The sequence below is a fragment of the Bubalus kerabau genome, chromosome 2 (genome assembly GCF_029407905.1).
Source record: "Bubalus kerabau isolate K-KA32 ecotype Philippines breed swamp buffalo chromosome 2, PCC_UOA_SB_1v2, whole genome shotgun sequence".
Taxonomy (NCBI): Eukaryota; Metazoa; Chordata; class Mammalia; order Artiodactyla; family Bovidae; genus Bubalus; species Bubalus kerabau.
Genome location: NC_073625.1, coordinates 83,514,847 through 83,540,395, shown reverse-complemented (window position 1 = coordinate 83,540,395; position 25,549 = coordinate 83,514,847). Strand labels below are relative to the sequence as shown.

General features: G+C 36.9%; 1 protein-coding gene across 2 annotated transcripts in view; it reads right to left on the bottom strand.

Annotated features, from left to right (window-relative positions):
- EPHA3 (EPH receptor A3) overlaps positions 1 to 22,292 on the bottom strand; it is a 412,248-nt gene extending 389,956 nt beyond the window's left edge. For both annotated transcript variants that reach the window (XM_055567856.1, XM_055567857.1), the window contains exon 1: positions 22,018 to 22,292. In XM_055567856.1, coding sequence (XP_055423831.1) covers positions 22,018 to 22,105 — 88 coding nt within the window. In that variant the 5' untranslated portion in view covers positions 22,106 to 22,292. The remainder of the gene's footprint in view (positions 1 to 22,017) is intronic.
- Between the last annotated feature and the right edge of the window lie 3,257 nt (positions 22,293 to 25,549).

Sequence of the window (25,549 nt, the reverse complement as noted above, 5' to 3'; positions counted from 1 at the left end):
TAATGATTAAACTTTTTCCCCTCACAAAAAGTTAATCCCAGTGAGAAGTAATTATATTTAGGTTGGAGAAGACTCTTGAGAGTCCCTTGGACTGAAAGGAGATCCAACCAGTCCATTCTAAAGGAGATCAGTCCTGGGTGTTCTTTGGAAGGACTAATGGTAAAGCTGAAACTCCAATACTTTGGCCACCTCATGCAAAGAGTTGACTTATTGGAAAAGACTGATGCTGGGAGGGATTGGGGGCAGGAGGAGAACGGGACCACAGACGATGAGATGGCTGGATGGCATCACAAATTCGATGGACAAGAGTTTGGGTGAATTCCGGGAGTTGGTGATGGATAGGGAGGCCTGGCATGCTGCAATTCATGGGGTTGCAAAGAGTCGGACACAACTGAGCGACTGAAATGAACTGAACTGAAATGAAAAGAAGAAAGCTGTCACATAGATCACATAGTGTAATTTCCATAATGAAATTATTTCCCCAGATATCAGTTTGGAAATTAACAGTATGCTTAATTATATTGAAGTTATCTCTGAAAAATGATTCTTTAAAAAAAATCTACCAGTTAATGTTACATATAATATTTTAGATTGAGCTCAGTTGCTCAGTTGTGTCCAACTCCATTGACTGTAGCCTGCCAGGCTCCTCTGTCCATGGGATTTCCCAGGCAAGAATACTGGAGTGGTTTGCCATTTCCTTCTCCAGGGGATCTTGCCTACCCAGGGCTCAAACCCATGTCTCTTGTGTCCCCTGCATTGTCAGGAAGATTCTTTACCACAAGTGACACCTGGGAAGCCCAGAATTTCAGATTAAATCATGTTAAAGAATTTTTGCAAATATGAGAATACATCCTCACCTTTAAAGAATGTTACCAACATTCCTTCTGATAAAGACACACCTACTTCAGTTGTTGTTTCTGTCAGTCATCAAGTGATTTCCCATTAGGTGATTTACACTCAGGGGTTTTCATAGTGGAATCTGCAGGGCCAGGATTCATAAATCATTAGATCATATTTGTAATGTCTTTAGGGATCTAAGTGATTCAAAGTTTTTGTGTGTATGTAATAATTGAATATGTACTAAATGATGAATATATGTCACTCCATATGCTAAGATATGGATGATTTAATTTCAATATTAATAACCAGAGGGAAAAAAGTGTTTGAGGCAAGGTAAATTAGATTTGGTAAATTTAGTAAATTACCCATTGGAAGATAGGTTGTTCACTAAAGAACTATATCCTTAAGTTTTCTCTGATGATAATGATGAGGGGGAAAAGACTAGATTAATCACATTAGCATTTGGTTTCTACTCAAAGGAGAAAGGCTAAGCCAAAAAGAATTGTATTGCAATGTCAATTAAAATTAAGTGTGGGAGATTAATTAAATCTATTGCATTCACTCAGAAATTGAATTTTTAGTGCACTCTATTTAACTTGAATGAGGGAACACAAAATTAGCAGCATTACTCATGATTCTGATTCTCTGATCTATTAAACATAATAATGTCTGCACTGCTTATCTCACAATATTGCTATGATGACCATCTAATATAAATTTATTTAAAGCCACCTGAGATCTTAACATGCTATACAGATTCAATGTTCTTGTAAACTTAGAATATTAACTAACAACAGTTCCATTTTGTCTTCTGAATTGTATTGAAAATCAACCGTCAATATATATAGCCTAATAGAGAAGAAAACAGGCATCAAAATTCTTTGCAAAAGCACTTATTTGGGGTTTATAAAGTGTCTTTTGTTTATAGATAAATAAGAACAACACAACCTAAGAATTCTAGCTGTGTTAAAGTAATGACTGTTAGACTGAAACTGGCTGTGATATAAACCTCCAGTCTGCTGTGATCAGTTGTATAGCAATCTGAGTGTAGCATAATTGAGATAAGAAGAGAAAGTTAATGGAATTTGAAAGTCAACCTGCTGTGAGCAATGTCTCTGGATACACTGATCCAGAGACATCACTCTAACCTTGCAATACAATGTCTTAATCCTCACAATGATACAGGCAAGAACATTAGTTACTAATGCTTTCCTCTTGCAAAAATGATGGAGACCTAATCATAATCTAAGGGGTACTGTTTAAATGCCAGAGCAGATAGAATTGTGATGTACAAATATATTGTAGTCTGAGTTTTAGTAACAATGCATAACATGAAAAGTTTATTTTAATTTCTGAAAATTTTGCATTTATAATGATCAATTTTAACAAATAAGAGTCCAGTAATTACGTTTAAGGGTAGGTGGGAATATATAGATAGACTAACTCTTTAATGACTGCCTCCTGCCAGGTTATATGCCAAAGATACAAATGATCTCTTACCAGACTTCAAATTCTAATAGTTTGATTTCCAAATAGTTTTGATTTGTAATAGAAAATATCTTAGTTCCTTAATTTCAAGATACTTCCTAGTCAAAGAGCTATGTAGCCTATATGAACTTCTAAAAGTGTTTGAAATTGGACATGTTTTGCAGTGTTCCAATCCACTTAGGTTGAGACATAAATAGAAACCTTTTGGCAAAAAAAAACACTGTGAGAAGTATGGTTGGATATTGTTCTCAATGTCTTTCACATGCTTTATTTACTGTCTAGTCTCACTGCTTTTAAATAGACAAAAAAAAAGTGTATAAATAGGTGAAGGGGTTTACAATCATGAAAACAATAAGAGAGTCCTTACTCAGTATCCTTGAACTGGCTTTCAGGTAGGCACTCAGGAGAGATTTGCTGGTCAAAGAATGTGTGCTGTCTGATAGGAATTAGAAGGTAGAGAATGAAGCAGTGACAGATTTGATTTTCTTGGGATCCAAAATAACTCTGGATGGTGACTGCAGCCATGAAATTAAAAGACAGTTGCTCCTTGGAAGGAAAGCTATGACAAACCTAGACAGGGTATTAAAAAAAAAACAGACTTCACATTGCTGACACAGATCCTTATGGTCAAAGCTATGGTTTTTCCAGCAGTCATGTACAAATGTGAGAGTTGTGCCATAAAGAAGGCTGAGTGCTGAAGAACTGATGGTTTCAAATTGCAGTTCTGGAGAAGACTCTTGAGAGTCTCAAGGACAGCAAGGAGATCAAACCAGTCAATCCCTAGGGAAATCAACCCTGAGTATTCATCAGAAGGAGGGCTGCTGGAGGTGAAGCTCCAGTACTTTGGCCACCTGATGTGAAGAGCCTACACAATGGAAAAGAACGTGATGCTGGGAAAGACTGAGGTGAAAGAAGGGGATATGCAGCAGAAGATGAGATGGTTAGATAGCATCACCACTCAAAGGACATGAATTTGAGCAAACTCTGGGAGATACTGGAAGACAGAGGAGTCTGGCATGGAGTTCTAGAGTCCATGAAGTCACAGAGTTGGACAGGACTTAGCAACTGAACAACAATGACAAGAATGAAGTAAAAGACTAAGAACAAAGTATAGGTTACAAAGTATAGGGTAAACTGGCTCACCTAGAGCCAGACATCCTGGAGGGTGAAGTCAAGTGGGCCTTAAAAAGTATTACTATGAACAAAGCTAGTGGAGGTGATAGAATGTCAGCTGAGCTATTTCAAATCGTAAAAGATTATGCTGTTAAAGTGCTGCACTCAATATGTCAGAAAATTTGGAGAATTCAGCAGTGGCCACAGGACAGGAAAAGATCAGTTTTCATTCCAATCCTAAAGAAGGGCAATGCCAAAGAATATTCAAACTACTGTACAGTTGCACTCATGTCATAAGCTATCAAGGTTATATTAAAAATCCTTCAAGCGAGGCTTCAGCAGTACATAAACTGATAACTTCCAAATATACAAGCTGAGTTTAGAAAAGGCAGAAAAACCAGAGATCAAATCGCCAGCATTCGTTGGATCACAGAAAAAGCAAGGGAATTCCTGGAAAATATCTACTTCTGCTTCATTGACTATGCTAAAGCCGCTAATTGTGTGGATCACAACAAACTGTGGAAAATTCTTAAAGAGATGGGAATAGCAGACCACCCTACCTGTTTCCTACAAATTTATATGTGAGTCAAGAAGCAAAAGTTAGAACTGGACGTGGAACAACAGACTGGTTCAAAACTAGTAAAGGAGTATGACAAGGCAGTATATTGTCACCTTGTTTATTTATCTTATATGCAGAGCACATTATGGGAAATGCCAGACTGAATGAATCACAGCTGGAATCAAGATTGCTGGGGGAATTATCAACAACTTCAGATATGCAGATGATACTGTAATAGCAGAAAGTAAAGAACAACTAAAGAGCCTCATGATGAGGGTGAAAGAGGAGTTAAAAGCTGGCTTAGAACTCAGTATTCAAAAAACTAAGATCATGGCATCTAGTCTTATCACTTCATGGCAAATAGAAAGGGAAAAAGTGGAAACAGTGACAGTTTTCATTTTCTTGGTCTCCAAAATCACTGTGGATGGTGACTGTAGCCATAAAATTAAGACAGTTGCTCCTTGGAAGGAAAGCTTTGACAAACCTGGAGGGCATATTAAACAGCAGAGACATCACTTTGCTGGCAAAAGTCCATATAGTCAAAGCTGTGATTTTTCCAGTAGTCATGTATGGATGTGAGAGTACAACCATAAAGAAGACTGAGCACCAAAGAATTGATTCTTTCGAACTATGGTGCTGGAGAAGACTCTTGAGAGTCCCTTGGACAACAAAAAGATCAAACCAGTCAATCCTAAAGGAAATCAACACTGAATATTCTTTGCAAGGACTGCTGCTGAAGCTGAAGCTCCTATATTTTGGCCACCTGATGTGAAGAACTGACTCATTGGGAAAGAGCCTGATGCTGGGAAAGATTGAAGGCAAAAGGAGAAGAGGGTGGCCGAGGATAAGATGGTTAGATAGCATCACCAACTCAATGGACATAATACTGAGTAAACTCCAGGAAATAGTGAGCCTGTTGTGATGCAGTCCATGGGGTTGCAGAGTCAGACAGGACACAGCGACGGAACAACAACAGTAAAACTGGCTTAGATTGGTTTTAAGTGCTTCTGGAAAGAAGGAAATCTTGCTGGCATTCCTACCACTGATCTTTACTATCACTATTCCTGGCTAAATTATGGATTTAAGATGCCCAGGAGGCTTGCTTTCTCTTCTCTCCCCACTCTCTATTATAATGAAGAGACAGAATCAAATGTCTACTCCTTTGCTCACTGGCATTGTCAACATCATGAAGAATTTTCTGTGTCAAGAATTTACACCATCTTCCCTTCTTACTACTAAGAATGCATTAACGCTTTTTAAAGGACTCAGCCATTAAAGTACGTTTTTTCAAACAAATGTTTTCAGTAAGGACAGATGAAAAACTATAGTATAAATTTCTGGAGTTCTACTTTTAAAAAATTATTAATACACCAAGATTTTTTCAAGAGCATTTTAAAATTTTGATTCATAGTGGCTATCTGCTCACTTAGAAAGACTGAGTTAAACAAACATTCACCTTTTGCAAATTAAGTGCTGCAAATATACAGACAGTTCAAAATAATTTGCAAAATTAAATATTACAATTTCTTACTGAAGTAGAAGATCCTTTCAATTATTTAATAATATATATACACACACATATATATGTATATATATACACACAAACATGCTTTGTGATAATGCTATAGTTGCATTTTATGAAAACATTTAGAAATTTCAAGGTGAACAGTAGGGTTTAAGAGCCAAAGAATTTCAGACTTGTAATAATAGACGTGTTTTCTTGGAAAAATTTCAGTTATAATGTACTTTTATAACCAGTTGCAAATAACTAGGAAATCACTACGGTAGAAAACAAACCCATCATTGATTATGTCTTTTTACTAAAAAATTACTTTTCCTTTCCTGTTTACAGCATCACTCTAATTGTCTCAGCTACATTTCTTGTACACTATTTATCTCTATTATTTTCATCACTTTCTGTTATGATGAAAAGTATAGCTTTTCTCTAGGTTACAGACAGCAGAATAATACTTTAATCTGATCCTTGGTTATACTTAAATGTCACAAATAGAGGTAAATGATAAAGGAAGTAATAAATTTTGAGCTCAGTGTTGTAATTCTCTACATATTACTCTGGTCAATCATAACATGGAATCAAGAAATCAGGATGTATTTTCTGACAGGAGTCTACCAAAACTGAGCTTTTCATTTTATTTGGGTATGCCATTGAGAAGAAATTTAAAGGTCAGTTTTATTAATAAACTTATCTATTGATATTTCAACATAACCTATCCACTAGGATTAACTATTCTTACTTAACAGTTCTGGTGGACTTCCTGTTTATATTTATTTCTACCTAAACATAAGATAGCATATTAAAAAGCAGAGACATTACTTTGCCAACAAAGGTCCGTCTAGTCAAGGCTATGGATTTTCCAGTGGTCATGTATGGATGTGAGAGTTGGACTGAAAAAAGCTGAACGCTGAAGAATTGATGCTTTTGAATTGTACTGTTGAAGAAGATGGAGAAGGCAATGGCATCCCACTCCAGTACTCTTGCCTGGAAAATCCCCTGGATGGAGGAGCCTGGTAGGCTGCAGTCCATGGGGTCACTAAGAGTCGGACACGACTGAGCGACTTCCCTTTCACTTTTCACTCTCATGCATTGGAGAAGGAAATGGCAACCCACTCCAGTGTTCTTGCCTGGAGAGTCCTAGGGACGGGGGTGCCTGGTGGGCTTCCATCTCTGGGGTCGCACAGAGTCTGACACGACTGAAGTGACTTAGCAGTAGCAGTTGAAGAAGACTCTTGAGAGTCCCTTGGACTGCAAAGAGATCCAACCAATCCATTCTAAAGGAGATCAGTCCTGGGTGTTCTTTGGAAGGAATGATGCTATAGCTGAAACTCCAGTACTTTGGCCACCTCATGCAAAGACTTGACTTATAAATAGGAAAAGACTCTGATGCTGGGAGGGATTGGGGGCAGGAGAAGGGGACGACAGAGGATGAGATGGCTGGATGGCATCACCGACTCGATGGACATGAGTTTGAGTGAACTCTGGGAGTTGGTGATGGACAGGGAGACCTGGCATGCTGCAATTCATGGGTTCACAAAGAGTCGGACATGACTGAGCGACTGAACTGAAACATAATGAAAGGGCTTCCCTGATAGCTCAGTTGGTAAGGAATCCACCTGCAATACAGGAGACCCTGGTTCGATTCCTGGGTTGGGAAGATTTGCTGGAGAAAGGAAAGGCTACAAACTCCAGTATTCTGGCCTGGAGAATTCCATGGACTGTATCGGCCATGGGGTCACAAGAGAGTCAGATAGAACTGAGCTACTTTCAGGTCCACTTTCAAATATAATGAAAACATTTTTGTAATAGATCATTAGTATTCTATCTCACAGGCCAAAAATTATAAAAATGTTTTTAAAATGTAAATGAAGTCAACTATAACCTATTGTGTGCAGATAAAACTTTCTATAATCTTAAATTTTACAGGCATTTTGGGTCATAGAAATATTAATTTATGGTAATTTCTCTATTAGGGTTTCCCTGATAGCTCAGAAAACAGAAAAGGTCCCTTTTCATTCCAATCCCAAAGAAAGGCAATGCCAAAGAATGCTCGAACTACCGCACAACTGCACTCATCTCACACGCTAGTAAAGTAATGCTCAAAATTCTCCAAGCCAGGCTTCAGCAATATGTGAACCGTGAACTTCCAGGTGTTCAAACTGGTCTTAGAAAAGGCAGAGGAACCAGAGATCAAATTGCCAACATCCGCTGGATCATCGAGAAAGCAAGAAAGTTCCAGAAAAACATCTATTTCTGCTTTATTGACTATGCCAAAGCCTTTGACTATGTAGATCACAGTAAACATTGGAAAATTCTGAAAGAGATGGGAATACCAGACCATCTGACCTGTCTCTTGAGAAACCTGCATGCAGGTCAGGAAGCAACAGTTAGAACTGGACATGGAACAACAGACTGGTTCCAAATAGGAAAAGGAGTGTGTCAAGGCTGTATATTGTCACCCTGCTTATTTAACTTATATGCAGAGTACATCATGAGAAACGCTGGGCTGGAAGAAGCGCAAGCTGGAATCAAGATTGCCAGGAGAAATATCAGTAACCTCAGATATGCAGACGACACCACCCTTATGACAGAAAGTGAAGAGGAACTAAAAAGCCTCTTGATGAATGTGAAGGAGGAGAGTGAAAAAGTTGGCTTAAAGCTCAACATTCAGAAAATGAAGATCATGGCATCTGGTCCCATCACTTCATGGGAAAAAGATGGGAAAAAGAGTAGAAACAGTGGCAGGCTTTATTTTAGAGGGGCTCCAAAATCACTGCAGATGTTGATTGCAGCCATGAAATTAAAAGATGCTTACTTCTTGGAAGGAAAGTTATGACCAACCTAGATAGCATATTCAAAAGCAGAGATATTACTTGGCCAACAAAGGTCCCTCTAGCCAAGGCTACGTCTTTTCCAGTAGTCATATATGGATGTGAGAGTTGGATGGTGAAGAAAGCTGAGTGCGGAAGAATTGATGCTTTTGAACTATAGTGTTGGAGAAGACTCTTGAGAGTCCCTTGGTCTGCAAGAAAATCCAACCTGTCCATCCTAAAGGAGATCAGACCTGTGTGTTCATTGGAAGGACTGATGTTGAAGTTGAAACTCCAGTACTTTGGCCACCTCATGAGAAGAGTTGACTGATTGGAAAAGACCCTGATGCGGGCAGGGATTGGGGGCAGGAGGAGAAGGAGACAACAGAGGATGAGATGGCTGGATGGCATCACTGACTCGATGGACATGAGTGGGTAGACTTCGGGAATTGGTGATGGACAGGGAGGCCTGGCGTGCTGCGATTCATGGGGTCACAAAGAGTCAGACACGACTGAGCAACTGAACTGAACTGTACTGATAGCTCAGTTAGTAAAGAATCTGCCTGGAATGCAGAAGATGCTGGTTTGATTCCTGGGTCGGGAAGATCCGCCAGAGAATGGATAGGCTTCTCTATTAAATAACCAACTAAAATAGTAATGTATAATTTTAAAAATAATTCTGTAGTGGTAGACATTTCTGTGAAAAACCTATTTGTGACATAGTATCTTAGTGACTCATTTATGGGATATAAGCAGATTTATGGACAAGGTGATATACTATCAACTTTTCTTATTAGTTTTTCTTCTTAAACAATAATTTTGGATTAACTTCTATTCAGGCAGGCCCCAATTAAAGAAGAAACAAATTAGCTGCCACATCTCAATCTTCGCCGACAGGAGGAAGAGTTTGTTGGAATGAAAACACAGTCTCACAGTAAGATGTCTGTGTTCTCATAACTACACCAGCTCAAGGAAATAACAGAAATACGGACCAAAATTCCACTTGAAACTCAGAAACATTAGTAAATGTTAACTCTATGCTGTTTTTAAAGTGTTAGAATTTTCTTTTTTTTTATTATTAATCTTAAAAGTCTAAAGGTCACTCTGATTCCAATACTTTTTTGGAGAAAACAGCTATTAAAATATCCCTTGAGAATGTGTTCTTATAACAAAATAATTCTCTCACATAAATAAGTGGGGATGTTCTACCATCAGTGACATATTACTACATTAACAGCCTCAGCTTTGATAGCAGTCCCTAGAATCACAGGTCTCTTTGTTTCTGTGCATTGTCAACCTACATTATGAATCATTTAGACAAGTGAAATGTGTTTCCTAAAATGTAAGATACTAAAAGTAGAACATTAATGGTTATGTAAACATTGTACTTTTGCAACACATTTTAGTTTTTTAAAATGTTCCAGCACTAACAGAAAAACTTGTTTATTTCTAATTTGAAAGGATTTATTAAACAGATTAAAAAGTTAAAATAAATCACTCAATTTGAAATTATATAAAATTATTAGGGCAAATCTGTGCTCAAACTTTAGCACATATATTTGCCATCACACCAGAAATTCAGCCTGTCTTGGTATACATTTTCTTATTATATCGCTTGACTACTAAACTTTGATTAGTAAATGTAAGCTCTGTTTAGTCAGGGTTTGAACAAAGGCTATGAAAATATAATATAATAAGCAAATGGCCTGTAAAACAATTATAGTATAGTAGTTATTTTCAACATAAAAATGTGTCTGGAAGTCCCTTGGATATAAGGGTTCAAATTTTAACATAAGGAACAAAGTATTGTGATGAAATGAAATTTCAATTGAAAAACATTCTTTGGATCTTTTTATATCACAAAACTTGTTTTAATTTTAAAAGAAGCCCAATCCAGAATAAATTGTTTAAATTTCTGAAAAAAAAAATCAGGATATAACTTTGACATCATATTCTATAGGATTACTAAATCTCAACTTGTTATCCTACATCATGACTGTTGAATAGACATACATACACACATATACACACACACACACACAACTCTTCAAGGTATAAATATGTGTCTCTATAAAAGCCCACAAAGGATCCAGTGAAGTGCCACACGCCTATCACTTTAATTCAAAACTCTAGGCCTTTATTTTCCATATTAGGAGCATAGTGTCAACGGAAAGCGTCAAAGATCAGGTCAGGAAACTAGCATGATTAGGTCATTGTGCTAGAGATGGTCAGGAAACTTCATTCATCACTGCAGGAGAATGTAGCACTCAGACAAACCTTGGTGTGCTTTTCCTTGGTCGTGTAGTCATAATATGAATAGAGCCAATAGAAGCTTCTATTTGGCGATGGCCTTTTTCATATTCAATCATGTGCCTTTCCAATACACACACGTATGTATATGGATGTATTCACACAGAATTTACATTGAGCTTAGATATGTGCTTACTGAAATAGCGATTTCTGAATGTTCAGTTCTTTCAAAAGTGCTTTTTACTTGTATATTTATTTAGTATGCATTCATGCAAATTATTTTTAAAGTTTTGTACCTCTATATGGTAAAAAAAGTAAAATCTGGGTTATAGTCATCCCTAAAACATGAAATTAGGCAAGTCATGTAATCTACTCCCTTTGTTTTTATTAACTTATTGTTATTTTTAACTTTATTTAAAAAACTTAAAAAAAAAAAAACAAAACTCTTCCCTTTTACTTCCAGGACTCTGTTTTAGGCAGCTAGTTTAAAGTTCATATTGCATTTTAACAACTTTTATACCTATGTTAGAAGTTTTTATGTAAGTATTCATTTTGTAGTCATTTGTCCCAACTAAATCGTTGTCTTTCAAGGCCATTCAGTATGCCACTACTGATAACCTTCTTTTCCAAAATCCAGTAACTAAACATCAGGTATTCACTACTTGGTAAATAAATGAATGCAAAAAACAAACTATTTTGGTATGAAAGATGAGTTAATTTTTTCTTAATTTTAATGGTTTTTGAATGTATGCCTTTGAATTTAAATGTAGAGTTCTAATGTTTTCACTAGGACCAGGGTTATAAACCTTAGTTTCCAAAGAATCACCTTTGGAAAGGAAAATATAAAGGGATACTAATTTAATATATTTTTAGATTTTTTCTTCTTTAATCGTGTATATATTGTTAAAAGATATTAAAACATTTAGAATTATTTTGGACGTCACTTATAAGCAAGAAAAATTGTCCTTTTTCACTGTATAAATGTTTAAGGAAAAAAAGCAGTTGTGCCTAAAAAAATAGATAAATCATCATAGTAAGCATAGATTAATCTATCTTGTTCAGTTGGATGAAATATATATATAATTACACTTGGAAATCTTTTTTTTTTAATAAAAAGGACTATCGAATCATTATAATTTCACATCAGAAATGTCAAGAACATCATAATAAAATCTCTGAGTTTATCTTTCTTGATTTAATGTAAATGAGTGTTATTTGTGGCAAACTAGATAGTAAAACTAAACCAAGAGAAAAATATTATTCTCTTTTATTCTGCCTCTTTAAAAATATTTTCAAGATTTGGCACTGGCTATAATATTTGATGGAGTTTATATATTTAATAAAAGAATAACAACCCTATTTAACTTCTATTTATAGTTTCTGTGATGATGCCAGTTCTTTTCATTCTGTCAAAATATGAAACATACCATAACTAGCTTTGGCATATCGAAGGGGAAAATAAAAATTTGGATATAACCGTAGCTTCATGTCATTTTTGAATATTATCAGTGATCAAGGGTCCAGTTGGGGAAAATTAACAAGATTAGACTGTGACAAATAAACAAATGATTGCTTCTTTTTCTCATCACCAATCTGTAATTCAGGAAAACTTAATTTCACTTCATTTTCATTTCAAAAGGTAAATATTCATCCCTAAAATTTTGTGCACAGTGTGGGAATGGTTGAGTTTTGTAAGAAGACAATACTGCTGGTCACATACATGCACACACTCACACAGGGCTGCTCACAGACTTCCTCAGAGTGTTGTTCTGTTAACCAGAGGATTATTCAATCTACAAAGAAATGATTGCAAATCAGCTTCCCAGCCTAACTTCTCAGTGTGAAGACTACTACCATATAAAATTAAAAAATGTATCTGTCTAAGATCTATAGAATTTTACTCATTGCTAAATTACATTTGAAAATAGGGGAATGAAGTATATGTTAACTACTAACAAGCTGTTCTCTGCTTCTCTTACTCATCCTGAAGTGGAAAATATCAAAATTTCATATTGATTAGAAACCAACTATCTTTATCACTGGCAAAAAGTAAACTTTAAAGTCTTGTTTTTCATCAAAGAAGGGGTGGGGGTTGGGGAATGGGTATTATTTTTTTTTTTTTTTTTACAAAATAAGTTTATTGATCTATCTTTAACTATTATTTAAAAGACAATAAATTAACCTCCCCTTAATGACTATATAGAAAATTCAAGACGTAACCATTTTGATATTGATTAGACTTATCAGTCATAAAATTAATCCAGGCTTCTCCTTTTGCTTCAGTCCACATTATATAATCTGTCAAGAATTTTTGTCTTAAAATGAGAGGCAACTCAGTTTGGAGACTTTGAAGTCACATTTACATTTTCTTGATTTGAGAGAGCTTCTCCAAAATCATATGTGAACTATAACAATAAATAGCAGGGAAAGTAGTTGTTGATTCTAATCCTTCAGAAGTGAGAAAACAAAAGTTTGCTGTTAAGCCCTTGCTCACAGAAAATGAACCACTCAATAGCTTGAGTGGTTAGAAAACTCATTGGGAACCTAAAGGGTAACAGGTTTGAAAAATTTTTTATTTCACATTACAGTGAAGAAAGCAAGATACTGAAAGCAGCTTTCTGATGTGAAAGCCTGATGTCATCAATATGCTATTTTTGCTCTTTGCCAGGTTAACAGAATTTATTGCAGCAATTAATGCAAAGCATATGTGCTGAAATACCTACACGAAAAATATAATTGCCCCCAATTTAATTTGCTACCTTTCAAAACTCTTGTTTAGCTACCTTTTCTCAATGTCCACACTTAAATACAGTACAAGTGTTTTTAAAAAAGAGGAGATAAATCTTTATAATTTACTTTCTCATCTTAAGTAATTTATAAATTATCTTTTATATACGGGAAAGTTTCCACAGAAATTGAAGTCTACTTTTTAGGCCAAGTTCCACTTCCACCCATTACTGACCTTTATGACAATTCCAGTAGTCAATCCATGCTTCATTTTTATTAAAAAAAAAAAATCACATCCAAGTTATAGTGACAATTGCCTCACACTCTCTGTGTATGGAATTCTTGAGAAGAATCTTTCCAAGGTAAGCAGAGTTTGAGTGTCAGGAAAGGAAGACAGAGGAGGAATGTGTGAAGAAAACACATCACAGATCACATCACATCTCCTATTCCTGGGTCCACATCAAATTTTCTTTATTTTCCTAGTGAGTCCCTAACTCTTCCAGATGATCATAATTTATGAGGGTAAACACAGCAGATTCAAAGTATTCTTTGAAGTACTTTCCTGAAAGTATTTATTTAAAAAGTACTTTGAAGTCTAAATTTTCACTCCAATACTCTGAGTATTTCTAAGTTTTCCCTGCAAGTCCCAAGACAAATTAATATCCTCAGTAGGATTAAGATTGAGAAACTAGAGCTTTTCCTGAATAGAAGGATACCTCCTTAATTTACAGGCATTTGTGTACAGGAGAAAAATATAAGGTTAAAATCAGAAGACAGACAGGAGAGGGCCTGATGAGTTTATTTAGTTTTCTCAGTTGTAAAATGAGAGACCTCACAATACTTTCTTTAGAGGTGCTTTAAGATTAAATGAGGTTCAGTAAGTACTGAATGATAATGTAAGGAAAAAATCTTTCCAACCAGTGGAACTCTGTGTGTTTTCTGATTAGGGGGCATTACACTGAGGCCATTATTTAGTTTGGGTATGCCCTGGATTTTCAACAATTCTTTTATGAAAAACACTAAAGTTCTGAAGACCACACAAACTTTAGCATCATCCCCACCACTAACCTACCTCGGTAACACTGCTCCCAGAAACCCTTTCTGGCCCTTTCCGGGCTTACTCCCAAAATCAGAAGAGTGGGAAATCCTGTTATAATTTTTAAATAGTGTCAATCAAACGGGGTGGTGGGGGGCATAGGGGAAAACAGATAACTTTTGATTGTGCACGAGGGTGGGGATGGGGGTCTGTGAACATACCCCTTAGCGCTGAGGGCCCTTAACAGTTGCATTAATAGGTGGTTTTAAAGAAAACTGGGGAGGTGGGGGGACGGTTCATTATCGTCCAGAAACTAAAGGACAGGTCTTTTAAAATATTCAACAAATAGCGAAGTGGTCGGGAAAGAGAGCAGCAAGCAGGACAGCGGACGTCTCAGGCTCGTCCCAAGAGAACGGGCCTGGTCTCCCAACTCTGCAGGGAGCGCTGAGAACCCTGGAGAACTGAGTCCTCCTCCTGCACCTGTCACTTGGCAGGCGGGGAACTTAGGAAGGGGACCGCGCCACGTGGAAAAGGTTGAATAAAAGGGGAAGAGGGTTGGGGGGGGGGGGGCGACAGAGACTTCGGGTCAAAGTCTGTGGTTAAACTCAGGACTTGCCCGGCCCGTCCCAGGAGCTACCGCGCTCCCCAGGTGAGGGGAGTCCAGGTGGTGAGGTGGGCACCGCCTCTCCGAGCCGTGGCAGCCCCGCGGCCGCAGGCAGAGGGCGCACGTTTGCCTCTCGTCTGCCCCGCCTCCGCCCGGCGCTGGTTTCCGCGGAACTTGGCGCCCTCGCGCTCGCCCGGCTCCAGTCTCCGCCCCGGCCGCGAGCGCCCCGCGCCCTGCGCCCGCCGGCTGGGAGAAGACGGCCCCCGCGGGGGCTCCGCGAGTACCCGCTGTCCACCGTCCCCCGGGGGGCGCGCCTGCTCACAGCGCTCGGGTGCTCACAGCTTTGGCTGCCTGGCGCGGAGATGTCTCGGGCACAAAGAACCCACCGAACCCCGAGAGCTGAACTGGGGGACGTGGCCCCGGAGTTGGGATTTTCTGATCCGATCTTGAATCCGATGCGGAGTGAAAAGTAGCGAATTGTTGGGAGATTCCGTTTTCCCGCCGCACCGAAGAGCCTGGCCCCGGCGGCGGAGCATAATTTGAGGTTAAGATGCCATAGTGGTGGGTGTGGTGGCCTCGAGGGCCTCTGTTCATCTCTCTCTGTCGCCACACCCCTGTCCCTCCCAGTAAAGCTCGGTTTCGTGCTAAAATTTCTCAGGGCATACCTGGAAATTTAATCAGTACTGCATTTGCAAATGTGGGAGGTGTGATGCGAAGGAAAAGAAGCGCCTTCGTTCCTCCTGTGGCCGCCCCAGTTCATGGCTAAGGTTATTCACCACAGTTTGTTCGTACAGTGCTGCCACTTGTTTCCCCCCTCTTTCCTTGCCTTTTATTCTGACTTCATCATGTTGGTTTGGATTATGTGGATTTTCACCCTCTGCTTTGACTGGAACAGCAGGACATGGTTTAGAAAATGAAAGGAGGGAGGGGGTTCCCCACTCAGGGCTTCCAGTTTAATAACATCACTCCAAGCTGGAGGCTTTATTTGCTGAACTGGTTTTGATTCCATCCATCCTCCACATATATGTGCCCAGACTTCCAAAGGGGGGTTTGGCTTACACTTTCAAAACTTTGCTAGATAAAATATTTTCTTCAGGGGAAAAAATCAAAAGTCTGTAAACTTGAGAGGAGAAACAAAAGCATCCAACTCCCCTCACCCCCACCCCGCCCCAAACACACACCCTTTTTTGTGTAGGTGCAGATTTTTAGAGATTTAATTTAAAAACCGATTAGCCAGATGCTTGAGGCGATATTTTTCTTTTAAGCAAAAAATGTATTACTGGTTTTAGAACCTTTGCATTTCTATACGTCCGCATCTTTTTAATCGACTTTTTATTTTCTTTTCCTCTTGCAAAGGCTTTTTTTCTCTTTGTAATCCACCACTTTTTTTTTTTTTTAATTTCACATAAAGCTGGTAGGAGGCAAACTAAAACTTGTTGACTTTCAGATTTGAGTTTTCCAGGAGAAAAGCTTCTGCCAGATTCCAAGAACTACCTGATTCCAGGGAGCTGGTAACAGACCCAGAGAGTGAAATCCCAGTGTGTACATGTGCCCACACCCTGATTCTCAGAGGTGTCTGCCTAGATTGATTTGTGGCTTGGAATACTTTGCATTTTATAAATGTCCAACAATGCTTTTATTTCTAAAGTCATTGCAGAAAAATTAAAGTCTTCAAATTTCTTAGAAATAAATTCTGTACTCTGGTTTTCAGTATACTTGGATGAATAATAAAATGAATGTTTTACACCACCAGTTATCCCTTTATTTGAAAAATCTGTGGAAAGATACTTGTGCACTTGGTAAAAGCCCTGCTCTGACCCTCCCTGGTGATAAAATCCAGATCTCTGAAAACAGAATAAAAAAGGGGACACCTGCATCTGTTTTTCTAAATCTTTTATCAAACAGAAATTAAAAGAATAAGGTTTATTAAAAATTTTAAAGACAAATGTGCATTAAAAAGTAAAATTGAGGATCTTGACAGAAAATGATTTGTAAAACTTAGTGTTCTTCCAAGAAATACATATTCGCCTTCCATCTAGTATTTATGCCAAACAAAATCATTGGAAAATGACTAAAATCAAAGGTAACCCACATCATAGATTTCTCAGTAAGTAAATGTCTGTAAGAACTTATCGAGTTTTGATGATTTGTGGAAAGTTTTATTAATATTTTCTTGAAGATTTTACGACTTGGAAAATGTAACTCTCAAGAACAGTTCTTGCTGTTTCCATTTGCGTTGAAGTTAGTAAATCAAATATACTGTGGAAATATGTTTTGCCTTTAAAAATCCTTTGCATATGTAACTGATTATTTGATATTTAAAAATTACATATTTTATTTCAGAAAAATTCCAGAGTTTCAGAAACAACTTTAACATTTAGGGGTCTTCATGAAGAGAGTTATTTTGAGAAACTATCAAAAGTGACAGACTCTTAAAGAACATACCAAAATTTGAATATTAAAATATGGATAATATATGGACATAATAAAGAATCTTATTAAATCTTTAAGGACAGTAAGTTTTTTACAAGTCAAGGTGAAACTACTGAATTGTTTATACAAGCAAAAAGTAAACCAAAATTAAACTTAAGCAATAAAAGTCTTCACATGAAACTCTCTGAACTGACTACACAGTGTAAAAAATACATTTATGTTCTGATTGTGCACAACATTTTGTTTAAAATGTTTATGTTAATTTTAAGTTCTTTTCATTGTAGCTTCCAGTTACTAGCATTGCATGGGAAAGGCAACTTGATATAAAATGCCACCATAGTCTTACATGGGGTAATGGTGTTTTATTATTTGTAGTTTCCGTTTTATAGGTCTAGTTGCTTTTGAGTTATAAACGTATTCAATTGACTTTATATCTTGAAATGGGCAGAAAAATGATATTAACTAGATCATCAATAAAAAAGTATAAAATCGAAACTGTTGATAGTTACAATGAAGCTGGTTTGTATCTGTAAGTCTATTGTTATTGCCAGAACATTTACTATTTAAGAGTTTTTAATTGCTTGTTTATGACAAGGGCAAGAATGGTGTGATATATAAGGGTGAGGAGAATGGAGCATCAAAGTGGACATTTCCCCACTTGAATTATTATTATCAATATTAGTCTTTAGGAAGATATAGATTCAGAATGAATTAATTTCATGATAGATTTTGAGAGGTTACAAGAAGTTTCTTTCCGGCACAATCAAAATATTATCGTAGCAATTCAGGTTGTCAGTAAAAGCTTAAACAAATTTGCTGATAATCCTGTTAATGACCTAGGTCAAGTGTTAACTGTTGTGGGTTATAAAATAGTGAAATTAAGGTTTCTCCTACCTCCAGGCAAATAGCACAGTTATAACTGTTAGGGGGAGGTAGGGGCAAGCTATTAGGTGAGCTATTAAGTTACAAAAATGTATAATGCATTCAATTATTTAGTCTAGAATGATAAAATGCCATTAAAAGCAAATGTAAGCCCTCTTCTTAAAACTATAAAAATGATATGATAGCTTAGTTTTCTATAAATATTTCAGTCAGTGTATTATTATTTGAGGATAAGTGTTTATACATGAAAATGATGCCAGTTCACACTGATTTTTAAAAAGGGAAAAATCTATTATTTAAATGTATATTGTCTCCATTATTTGCCTAATATTCAAAGGGAAACATACAGTGTTCATCTCTAAGTTTTACTTTTAAGCTTTAAACAATCACATAGTATCTTCAATAGTTAGGTGACTTATGTCCAGTGAAATACATTTCATACAAACAGTATCCCAACACTCCAATAAAAGTCTCCCCAAATAAGTAGTATATAAATATGCAGATTGAATTTTATTGACTTTTATTTTGAAAACTGATTTTCAATGTAAAGAGCTCTATAGGTGAAAGGTAATTAACTTATAAACAGTTAGATAGTAAAATGTGTTACGTACTGAAAAGTGTATTATGTACTAAAGAATAAGCAGTGAATTATGCCTCAGAAGCCTTCAAATATAGAAAAGTGTGTAAAGAAATTACTTTTTCCATTGCTAAATGATATTGAACTAGTAATAGTCAATTCTTTATATCAAGCTTTAGCCTTTTCATAAAGTTATTTTTATTTATCATTATCACCATCCATCCGATAGGTATAAGGAGCAAATATATAAACTTCTCTAACAACATTAAGTATAACAATCCTGTTTTGTCATGAAAAGTAGTAGTTTTCCCATTGGAAGTCTTTTCTTGGTGTGTTATGTAAACAGATCTGAAAAGATTTTAATAAAGTTCCATGCAGCTTTTGTAAAGTTTCCGTCTAAGCACAGAGGTCAATTCTTGATTTAAGTGATCATCAAAATTATAAATAATTATCAAGGAGGAGACCAGTCATAGAAAGTATCATCTGGAATCATCTTCTTGATAGCATATTAGAAAGTTATCTGTAACTGGATTTAAAAAAGGAAAGCTCATATTAAACTTTTTTCTAAGCTTTTTTCCTCTTATCATGGGCTAATGGCATTTCACAATTGATATTTGGTTATCAAATCTCAAGTCTTAAAAAAAAGTCACACAGTGGCATATTTCCTAGCAATTAACTCAATGGCTTGGATCTTGTTCTCTTAGAGTTCTATCATGACTAACTTCATAACAGATTGCAGAATAAATTCCAGTAAATTTTACTAGTAAATTTTCTGTAGTATGGAAATATAATTTGAGCATAGTATTTTAAATGCAACCTAGTATTTTGTATTTCAGTTTTCAACATTAATATCAGAAAGCTGTACTAATGAGATTCATTCTATGATTATTCCTTCTACCCAACATATGAATTTTCAGAAGCATTGCTTTTTATTCAAAGGACATTGTTAGAAAATTACATGAAAAATCTTAGAAAATACTTGGATTTTTCACTTTTCATGTTGTTCAAATCTACAACTAAGTCCCAAGCTATTGTATTCAATATTCACATTTAAAATCTTACTCAAATATTATCCAAGTTAAATCATTCATTTTATTTCAAACCTTTCCTTCATGACCTCAGAAGAGAAAGAGACACTACTATAGAACATGACCTGTGAAGAATAGTCCCATAAACAATGTAGAGATAAACTTTTGCCCAAGCAAATTAAATGTAATCATGTCAGTTTTCTGAATATATTAACCTTTTTATATTCATACTGTTAATGTGTATCTGCCTGTATAATAATATGCACTATATACCCAAATATACACAAAGTGTGTCTTAAAAGCAACTTGCACTTGCTAATTCTTGCTTCATTAAATTAATACTCATGAATTTTATATAAATATCAATGAGTTTAAATGGCCCTTTTTTCCTTTTGCAATTTACTGAAAGGTTGTGTTTTGCACACAAAAATAATGACTCTCATCTATATCCCTGTGCATTATTAATTCACTAAAATCCATTATCTAAATAGTTTATAAATATTCCATCTGGAGAAATACAATTTATCATAGCAATATGGGAATAATATTACTGTTTGTCTAGCTATTATCAATACTTTAATATTTTTCAAAGGAACAAAAAGTATAAACACTAATTTGAAGTTACTGATACATTACTCATTATACAAATAACTACCCTTGCCTTTCATTCATAAAAAAATAATTGCCCATTAGTTTCAAATAAACATTTTAATTTAATTTGTAAAAAAAAAATGCACTTGAAGGTAAGATAACTTCTTGATCCTTCTAGGTTAGAATTTTTAATTTCCCTATAAAAAAGACAAAAAATTTAATGAAATCTGCCAAGTTGATAAAAACAGTCACTAAGGAAAGAATGAAATTAAAATTGCTCTATTAGCACTGAAAGTAGGTCACCAAATATGAGAGGCAGTTTTCATATTTAATTAAAAAGTTGCTAAATATTCTTGAGTTTTTGTTTTTTCTAAAAATGATATATACAACATACAGTGGCACTGTCTTGCCAATATATTTTTAGTGAGTGACACAATATATAATGCAGCATTTGCACATCAATTGCTCAGTTTTGCTGAATTGCAAAATAAATTACTAAATGTTATTGTTATAAATTCAAAATGATTAAGAGGAAATAGAAATTGTAAGTGTTGCTTGAAAGCGATCAATTATTCAGAAAAGTTTGTCTTAAGAGTTAGCAATCGTATTCACAAATCATTAGGAATAGATCACAAAAGGTGTACAGGGAAAAGGCAATGTGTCTATTAAGCATGCAATCTTATAGTAAACATTATTGTCCTTAATATTAGGCTTGCACTTTAATTCATTGAAAAGGAATGAATGCCCATTAGGAGGAAAATAAATAACCCAACATTAAGGAAATACCATTTGCTGCATATGAACATTCTTCCTCAATTTGCTGTTCAGTTATTTACTACACCTACCCAGGAGATTTTCACTATTCATTAAATATAATCTCCTATTCGCATAAGCCCTTAAACAAAGAAAATCCAGTCTAACCTTATTGTAATACCTACAAATATTACTTATGTTAATGTGGCATATGCTGCTCATTAGAACCTGTACCATAGAGCAAACCACCGCCTGGCGGGATACACATCACTTCAATACAGCAGTTACAACATAAATACACACACACACGCACACACAGCCGCGCTTCAACAAACTCCGATTTCCCTTTAGCCCATTCATAAATGCCATGATCCTAAGTAGGAACAACCTGTCATTACCTTTAAACATACTAAAGAATCTAGAGAGGAGGGCAGAATATTCTTTTAAACTTCTCAGAGTACTACTACATGGTCACAATTAGGAAATAAAATACTACCATGGGTATTTGGCAATTAACATACTGGGTTGTAAAACTGGAGGATTTTTCTCTTTCTGCTTAAAACGGGCAAACAAGGTAATTGCTTGAATTGGTATCAGATTCAAAACACATTTTAAATCTAGGCAATCCAAAATTACCTCTAAAAGTGCTTTAGAAGACAGCCGAAAATAAAAGCACCTTTAGTTTACTCCGAGAGCAAAGTGCTTTATTCAGAGGCACCTCGGCGACCTGAAAACGCTTCGGTGAGAACGTGCCTGGAAAAGCGTTAGCCCCTCGGGGCAGGGCTGTGCGCGTCGCGGTACCTGGCTTACCTTCATTGGAAGGTTGGAGAGTCAGTTCCCCGAAGCACTTGAGAGCAGAGCAGCTGAGAAGGAGGAGGATGGAGAGGTGACAATCCATGTTGCTGGTGCAGAGGGCAGTGAGAGGAGCATATCTCCATGAAGCATGCCACTGATGTGAGGGGGAGCGCTCTGATTGCTGGAGAAGTTACCATGCTCCGCTCGCAGGCTGATGTCAAGTTTGACACTGGAGATAAGGAGGAGTCTGGCTGCCTTTCCGCGAACCTCGCTCAGAGACTTCCCTGGGTCCTAGTGCCGTCGTAAGCGAGCGCTGAAGAAGGACAGGAGCACGCGCGGGGGCCCAGCAGACAGCTCTAAAGCGCGGGGCTGGGGAGGAAGGGGTTGGGGATCGGCTGCATCACAGAAGGCGCAGGAAACCCAGAAGTTATGATGGTGCGGTGGTGGACAGTAGTGATGGGGACAGAAAAACACCCCCCCACACACACACACACTTTATTTTCAATGGAAAGCAGCTATTTTATTGTTTGCAATACACGCTCTTGTAGGTTAATTCCCTGAAGAAACCAGAAACCCTGATAGAGTGTCTTATGACACAGTGAGTGGAAAAGAAACTGAAATGCCAGAGAAATGTTTGTTATTAAAAGAACAGGAGCCCTGCATTAAAATTTAAAAATACATTGTTGATTGTAGTCAAAGAAAAATTAGGATTATTTCTTCATCGTGTTCAATGTGATCATAACTCTTTACAAATCCTTTCTGGTGCAGAAAGAACTAATACACACATCAGATCAGAAAGGCTCTTCAGTTCTACACCAGGTGGTATCAGGACTTTTAAAAAGAATTGGCACAGGATCTCAGTGAGTATAAAGTGCACTTTGGGTTTCCAAACTAGGAAGTGTGCTTCAACAACCTAAGGAAGTGAGCAAACCCAGTCCCAGGGCTAGCTGCAGGTCAGCAGGCATCAGCAGGCATCCCTCATTCTATACATTGGTATAAATAAGAATAAGAGAAAAATCAAGCCTAAAGGTCTTGACAGCACATCACTACCCTCCCTCCTTCACCATCTAGCATTAGGATCTCTGGGTTCCATGAGATAAACAATGCATAATTCACAACTCCGCATTTAGCTTTTCAGCCACTTCCAATCTGATAATAGCTGGATGCAATTCTTCTTTAGCATTCCAAATCTGAAGGCTGAATAACAGTGTCTTTGCACTTTCTCACTTACTTTGCACCATGGTTATAAATGGTTTCTCTTCTTTCCAGTTTCCTTGCTGGACAACATAATTGCAATCTATTTCAGCCAAATAAGTTTGCAATTTATATTTTGGGAACTCTTCTTGCTTATCTTTAAAATATTGCCCAGAATATGATCACTCAAATAGTCTCCTGCTCATCTATCTTTTCCTTTTCTAAGCAGAAAACAAGACTCTTACATTCCTTGCACAACTCTAGAAAGTAAAGGTAGATTGACAGCTGTAAGATCAGTGATCAATTTTAGAGCTTCAAGTTGTGGAATCTAAATAAGTATTGCAAAGGCCTTCCTAATAAGATATCCTTTTCATAAGAGCTATGATTTTAATGAGAGAACATGATTTTCACATGAATTTAAATAAGTGGCTTCTGATAACAGTTTGCTGTCTGGAATTAGGGGATGAGGTTGGGTGGGTGGAGGTAGCCAGGATAAAAGAGTGACTCTGTTCACTTTTTTGTGTGTGCCTTGTTACTTTGTATCTCTAACTTCTTCCCACATTATGTCACCAGAGACTGTAGAACCCTCTTCAAGTGCCAAGTCTGTCAGAATTGAAAATAATGAAAGATACTGAACAGAGGATTCAGATAGTGGTGACTCGGGCATTTTTTAAAGTTCCAACACAACTTTAGTCTTTCCATTGTTCTACATTTAGATAAAATTTTTCTGAAACGTGAAAGAAAATAAAGTCTTATTTGGAAGTGACAATTTAAAAACATTTTGGAAAAACATGCCAGTGTGCTGATATCCAAGTCCACTGGCTTCCCCTCACACGACTTCTCTTTTCACACTTAAACTGCTTATCACTGTGGAAAGAGGCATTCATGTTTGAAGGAAGCTATGGTGATGCGAAAATAAGTAAAAAGCAATTCCTAGCCTGGGAATAGAAAGGAAATAATATAGGATCTTTCAATTATAGACACTCAAGATCATGAGCTGTCAGATAATAAGAAGTTTCAATAATCTGAACGTCATCCTGAATAGATGTGGAATGATGCCAGCAAACAGGAGGATGCAAAGAATTTGGCTAAAGTAGTTAGAGGAGGGATAGAGGTGTGGGCAGCCCATTCAGGAAAAGCCTCGACAAAATAAATAAATAATGATGATAATAACTGAGGTGGAGTTTGAAGGATGAGTAGGAATTGGATGATTGAAGAATGGTTCGGAAGGCACTGCATGCAAGAAGATGGAACATAAACAAAATCAGAATAGTCTCCAAGTCAGGGCCAAGGCAAGCATTTGGCATGAATAGAGCAAAGAGCACATGTGATACAATAAGAGCCAGGAGACAGAGAAGAAAAGGGGCCAGGGTTGGGGGAGGCGGGTTTAGGGGGGACAGAGTGCTAGGACATGTTCTTCCAAAGGCAGATTGGAAACTACAGACAATCTATGACAATGATTTTACAATATATTCTAGATGAAAGAGAGACACAAAAAGTATTTCAGCAAGTAAGAGCTGGATCATATGAGTTTTAGGAAATTACTGATAGCATTGAGCAGTGTTTCTACCTGTGGTTTAGGGCTTACCTGCTCCTAAAGTACCTGGAATACTTATTAAAAGTAGCGCATCACTTCTGCCCACCATAGACTCATGGAATCTGAATATCTGAAGTGGGAACCCATGAACTTGCAATGTGACAAGCTCCCCAGGTGATCATTTTGATTCCTGACATTGGAGAACCACTGCTGAGTGTGAAGGAGGGAAAATCTGAGGCAGAATGGCACGATGTGAAGGCATTTGTGAAAAACTAAAGTAATAAGAACTGAACTAGAATCCATCTGACAGAAAAAAGGAAGATACATGATGCAATTAAAATACATGCTTGAGGTGAAGCAAATGGTATTCCCTAAGGGAAAATGGATTTGTGTGCTGAAGAAGAGGGAGATGGCTAAGACATTTGCAAGACTGAATTCCCCTCTGTTCAGTTGGACATAAAGTGAGTGCCTAACATGTTCCTGATCATGTGCTAGACACTGAGGGCAAAAAACATGAATGGGGCTCCCTTTAGAATAATCTAGAGTCACATCAAGAAATTATGCAATTATTAGATAGAGGAGAAGGGGACAACAGAGGATGAGATGGTCAGATTGCATCGCCGACTCAATGAACAAGAGTTTGAGCAAACTTCAGGATATAGTGAAGGACAGGGAAGCCTGCTGTACTACAGTCCGTGGGGTTACTCAGAGTCAGACACGACTGAGCGACTGAACAACAACAACACGTAGAGTATTTTCATAGTACAAGGTAGAGGAGTGGGAGTATCTCAAGTTAGGAATTAAAGGGAACTTCCT